Source organism: Geospiza fortis, unplaced genomic scaffold (genome assembly GCF_000277835.1).
Source record: "Geospiza fortis unplaced genomic scaffold, GeoFor_1.0 scaffold1226, whole genome shotgun sequence".
Taxonomy (NCBI): Eukaryota; Metazoa; Chordata; class Aves; order Passeriformes; family Thraupidae; genus Geospiza; species Geospiza fortis.
The window spans coordinates 65,051-71,166 of NW_005054711.1; the positions used below are offsets into that span (position 1 = coordinate 65,051).

Below are 6,116 nucleotides of genomic sequence, written 5' to 3' on the forward strand. Positions count from 1 at the left end.
TCCCTACAGTTTTCTGACTCTGCCAATCAACCTCTTGAACATTTCCAGAGGTCTAATAAAAACCTTGGCTTCTCTTTTTGGGGCACAATCTTCCTGGAATGACACTGCTTTTTGCCTATTGCCTTCAATGGGATTGCTCAAATCCTTAAAAAAGGAGTGAGGGCAGAACTAATATGAACCTGTGGGGCTGGAAACCACAAGGCTGCAGCACCCAGGCCACTCATTTACAGCCTTTCAACCAGAGAATAAAAGTTTGTTCCTTACTGCCACAATGATAGGAGTGAAAAAGGACCAGCAGAGTTTCCACCAGATGCAGGGTCTGTATCCCACCATCTCTTGGATGTTGTCATAAAATCTATTAACACCTGGGTGAAGAAATAAGAAACAGCACAGAAACATATCAGGTAGTGGAGTTGATGGGAAGCTCAGGGGTTCTGAGAGATATAGTCATAAATTATGATTATATTTGGAAGCTCTACAGAGATCTCAACTTTTCCTCAAGGCAAAAAGTGTGCAAGCTCAAAAGCACCAAAAATCACCTGTTCTCACTCTTCCACATCATAATTAATTAAATAGAGACCAGCAAACTTATTCCCATGCCAAATGAGGAAGTTGCTTGGGAAGGTCAGATGCAAGAAACACCCTTGACTGATTTCAACTCTAGGTCATATTAGGATGAGAAATTTAGGGTGTATTTTACAATTATAAACCCCCCAATCCATCCCAGCATTGACCAGCTTTGTTGCAGTGCCCACCATGGATGGGCAGGAGTGGAGCTGTAATCAGAGGGGCTCTCCTGCTGCTGCTGCTCCCCACCAGCCTCCCCAAGCTGTGCATGTCACCAGTTCATGGCTCTGGTTTCTTCATGATCTGATCTTCATGATTCTGTCACCAATTTATGGCTCTGATCTCTTCCAGAGCCTGGAGCTGACAATTCCAAGCCCTGTGTGGACCATCCACTTAATCTCCTAGTGGGGTCCCTTCCAGCTCAGAATATTCTGTGATTTCTGGGAGAGTTTTGGTGTGTTTTTCCATTTGCTGGGTTCTCCAGCAGTGCTGCTCCCCTGTCAAATGCTGTTCCATCCTCTCAGGCCCACTGAAATCCAGCAGGAAGCCCCTGGAGCAGCTGGAGTGCCTCAGTGGTGATGGAGCAGCTCCTCAGAGGAGCTGACACAGCTCTGAGGTCAAAAATGCTCTGTGACAACATCCCACAGACCCATTAATCCTCAGAGCCAGAGACTGCCAGTCCAGGTTCTGGATATTTAAGGTGATTATTCCCTCACTGACCAGGGAGCCTGGCTCACTGCAGGACCCTGGAGTGAGAGAATTTCTGGAAAAACGAAATATTGCAAATCCCAAGAGCCCTGAGGCAATATGTACCCAACAGCTCTGAAGATCCAGGTTTCCCAAGGGAGTGAGACAGGAAAAGAGATGGAATGTCACCCTTTTAATATTCCTGAAACTCTTCATGGCTCCCAGGCCGCTAGGTAGGGTGTTTAAAAGGCAGCCACCCCTTCCAGAAGCCAGCTTTGAATTATATCCACAGAAACCAAGGCCACTTTCAGTTCCACCCCCAGCACATGCACATCAACCATGGATCAGAGGATGAATTATCCCCAGGGTGTGCAAAGCTTAGGAGAAAACACAAACAGGCTGTTTACCATAGCACCAGGATATCGAGATGCACTCAAAGAATACAAGGAACAAGAGACTCATTCCACTGGCAGAGTAGTAGTCAAAAAGCTTAAACACATAGATTCCACCCTGAAATGAAAAAGAAAGAATAAAAAATCGAGCAAGGCCTCCAGCTTCAAAATGTAACATACAAACTAGCAGCAGTGGGTAGGTTAGGGGCCTATTAGTGTAAATTAAACAGGTTAATTTTTTTTAAGGCTTGAGGTCAATCCTGACAAAATTAAGATTGCTGCTGTTTAAACTGAAAAGTTTCAATTTGTTTATTGCTCTTTATTTGATAATTTAATCATAATTTAATCATTAATCATTTCCCTCAAGCAGTTTGCAAAGTCAACATCTCCAGCTGCCACTTTTTGGACCGTAGGAATGTGGGGATATGCATTTTGCTGTCCCCTGAGCCCTGCAGGGGACACCCAGGTAGGGCCTTTTTGGGGCTACCTAAAAACAGAAGCCAGACAGAATTAAAGGAATAAAAAGCAGTTCTGTTTATTGAGGGGCCTGCAGGTACATTTAGGGCAGATTAAGCCCCCCAGGGGCTACACCCAAAATGGACAATGTTTCACAGGTTTTTATATTTTTATAAGTTTGGTCCATTTGCACATTGGGGTTCATCTGCCAATTCCAGCTCCAGGTAATGAAGTCATTGACCCCAAGTTTGCTCCCCCCAAGTCCCTTTTGTTTCCATCTCTGGGCCCTGAGGCAGTGAGGTGTCCTTGATTGCCAGGCCTGGAGAGGAATTGTTGTGTCTGCCCAAAATGGGAAAGCTGCAGCTGACACTGGATGTGGGGTTTGGAGTTACACACTAAAGAACTGCAAGAGTACAAATAAATTAAATCTATAAAAGCTAAAAAGCCAAGGCATCATTGCCACTGACACTCAGGAAGCTGCTGCTTGATTTGCAGTAAATATCAGCTACAAGGGGGATTTGTGCTGTGTTTTTTCCCCTCCCACACGTGTGATTTCTGTGTGAGGCAGTCCCAGCAAGCAGGAGCACACAGAGCAGGGATAAAAGCAGGCACTGCCACTTCATGCAGCTCCTGAGACTGGCTGCTCAGCCAACACCACTTTGAGTTAATGTGAGCAACATCTTCAGGCAAGCTGGAGCTGACACTGGGTGTGGAGTTTGGAGTTTACACTAAAGAACTGCAGGAGTACAAATATATAAAAAACACAATAGCAAAATATATAAAAGCAAAACAATCCTAGTATAAAAGAAATGATATTAATATAAATGATAAATACAAATAAAAATATGAAAGCTAAAATCTTAAGGGCGTTTACGCTTTAACCGCCCAAACCTTGGCGAGCGCCAATCCCTGACAATCCCGGGGCTGGCAGAGATCGCTGGCTGGGCTGGGGAAGGGAAAACACTGCAGCAGGGCAGAGGCAGCCCCAGGGAGCAGTACCTGAGTGATGTTGGACAGCCCTATCACGTAGGACACGATGCACACCACGGCGATGAAGAGCTCGCGGCGGTTGCGCAGCAGCTTGGGGAACTCGTCCACCAGGGCAGTGATGAACCCTTCCACGGTGCAGAACTGCAGGGAAAAGGGACACAAAACACACTCCAGAGCCCAGCTGGACACAGAACACACTGCAGAGCCCAGCATGGAGTTTTGGGGAGCAGTTTGTGATTGGACCTTTGGCTGGCCTGAGGCTGCAGCCGTCCAGCGAGAAGTGAAAATTCACTTGACTGCAGCGGAAGCTCTGCTCCTGAATATCCTTGGTTCTGTCTAAAGAGATCTGTGCAAAAAGGTTTCCAGCTCGAGGAACACTCAAAATTCTAAGCTATGAACTGTTGCTTTCGCTCTGTGAACAGGAACTGCTCTTTTTATTTTGTAATAAAGATGATAAACCTTCAGTTGAGGGCTTTCATCCCTCAATCCTACAAAATAAACTTCTTTTTTATGTGATTTACAAAATAAACTTCTTTTTTATGTGATACAAGAAAGCCAACACACAGAGAATATCTAACCAGATTGATGCTTCATGCAGAAGGTTTAAAATTCTCATATGATTCTCATATGTAATAAATCAAATATTCTCTGTATCCCCAGAAAACATTTTTTGTTGAGGCTGTGTCCTCCAAATGGCCACGCTCCAGAATCCCTCTGTGTGTTTATATTCAGATAAATGTCATTATGGTGGCTGAAATATGAAAACCAGAAGGTGAGTAAAGTTTTATTAATTTTCAGCAGAGCAAGTAGAATTCAACCAATGGTTACAGCTCCTGTAAATGAGAGTGGATGAAATGTTTCAGTGACAGACAGAAAATGCAGAGAGCATGACAGCCTGTAGATACATTTTCCTTTTAATAATATTAGACCACCTTCCTCAGCTGTTAGTTGCCTAGAGACAAATGCTTTCAAGAATATTTTTGACCCAATTTTTCACAGCATTTTCCCCCCCAGATTGAGCAGTGGGTTTTAATGTCAAGCCTGAAGCTCACTGAAAAACAAAGAAATAAAAAGTGTAAATTTTCAACTTCCTTTCATCTCCTAGGATAATATCCTCTTGGTCTTTTTGTGTTCACAGACTGAAGTCAGCTTGGATTTGTAGCAAATGATGGATTTTCTCTCCTGGGAAACTGGTCCAGTGCTAAGGCAGTAAATCCCACATTCCTTCACATGCTGGGAGGGCTGTGCTAGGGACTGGGAGCTGCTGCTTTGCCAACTGCAGCTGACTGCAGGTAAATTAACACATCTGCCCAGGACTGGGCTCCTAACAATGATCCAAGAGTTCAGCAGCCAGGGGGGACTTCCCTGACCAAATCCTCCAAGTATTCCTTGTAAATAAGGCAGGGTGCTGTCCTGAGCGCTGCCACTGGGGCTGTTCTCTGTATTAAAATTAGCACTGATTAACAAAAGGTTTTGTTGGACAGAGTTATTTCTAAAGGGCTTTCTCTCATGCTCTGTGCTTTTTTATTTGTGTCACAGTCAACATTTCTAATGATTCCATGTCTTAAATTATTAACAGTTTAATCTAGACTCAGAATATCTTGGATTTGCAAACCCCAGGGTTGAGCCTCCTCCTTCATTTCCAGTTGTCAGATCCCACCCAGAGCTTCAGTATGTCCTGAACTAATAAATTGGTGATCCTTTCCTTTGGGAAGTGATTTCAGAGCACATCAAAACCCAGAATATCCTCAGTAACCATCCCACTGCCCACTGAATTAACTCCAGATCTTAAAATGAAATGTGTGCTGTGTCTTTTTGCTCCAGTGGTGAGTTCTGGAGTTGCTCTTCAGAAATGCCTGTGGCATCCAAATCTTGTAAAACATATCCCAGTGTCTCCTACACAGCTGAACACTGCACAGGTATTTTTAACACTGTGATTTAACTGGGAATATTTCACAGGTAAGCTCCTTTTTGCCTGCAGAATAAATTTCCTGCCCATTTTTCATGTGCTTCCAACAGTTCATAAAAGAGCAAAGGTGTTCAAGCATCATTTTTTTTACTCAGTCTTTCCTGAGTGCCTCCTATTCTTTATTTGATTATTCCAGGGACCATCCTGCCCCACTTCCAGCTGGCAGTGGAGAGCACAGGGGGAGCCCTGTGGTGTTGTTGGGCCTGACCAGAATGGGAAAGCAGCACCTGACACGCTGAGTTTAGAGTTATACACTGAAGAACTGCAGGGTTACAAATATATGAAAAATACAAAAGCTAAATATATAAAAAATCATAATATAAAATAATCCTAATATAAAAGAAATAATCCTAATTTATTAAATAAATTCTAAATTATAAAATAATGAATTTGAAATTATAAAAGAAATAATCCTAAATTATTAAATAAATCCTAAATTATAAAATAAGTAATCTTAATATACACTGAAGAACTGCAGGATTACATATATTAAAAATCCTAATAAAAAAGAAATAATCCTAATTTATTAAATAAATTGTAAATTATAAAATAATGAATCCGAAATTATAAAATAAATAATCCTAAATTATTACATAAATCCTAATTTATAAAATAAAGAATCCAAATAGAAATAAATAAAATACAAATAAAAATATCAAACCTGGTTCCACCCAGTGGCAGAAAATCTGTATTTTTATTGGTTTCTACCCCAGTTTTACCTGACTGTCAATGCCAAGCATGAGCAGCATGGAGAAGAAGAGTATTGCCCACAAAGGGGAGATGGGCAGCTGTGTCACTGCCTCTGGGTAAGCCAGAAATGCCAGTCCAGGGCCTGGGGGAGAGACAGGAGACAGAGCATCAGTGGCAGGGCTGGGGCTGGGATTCTCCCTCTGCTGGGCTCTGGATGCAGCCCCTGAGCAGGGATTTCTGTGTTCACTGCTCCCTGACCACCAGGGCACTGCAAGCGCCTGGCTTTGAAAATGAACCAGCCAAAACCAAAAACAATAAATAATAAATACACACAAAAGCCAACCAGCAGAGCACTGGATGGGTTC

The 6,116-nt window shown here is 42.8% G+C and overlaps 1 protein-coding gene across 2 annotated transcripts in view; it reads right to left on the reverse strand.

The window, feature by feature from the left end:
• The window catches only part of SLC6A1 (solute carrier family 6 member 1), a 21,827-nt gene that overhangs the window by 6,235 nt on the left and 9,476 nt on the right, over positions 1–6,116 (reverse strand). For both annotated transcript variants that reach the window (XM_005430929.2, XM_031065235.1), the window contains 4 exons: positions 5,781–5,893; positions 3,102–3,233; positions 1,662–1,764; positions 265–365 (listed from right to left, as the gene is read on the reverse strand). In XM_005430929.2, the coding sequence (XP_005430986.1) occupies positions 265–365; positions 1,662–1,764; positions 3,102–3,233; positions 5,781–5,893 (449 nt within the window). The remainder of the gene's footprint in view (positions 1–264; positions 366–1,661; positions 1,765–3,101; positions 3,234–5,780; positions 5,894–6,116) is intronic.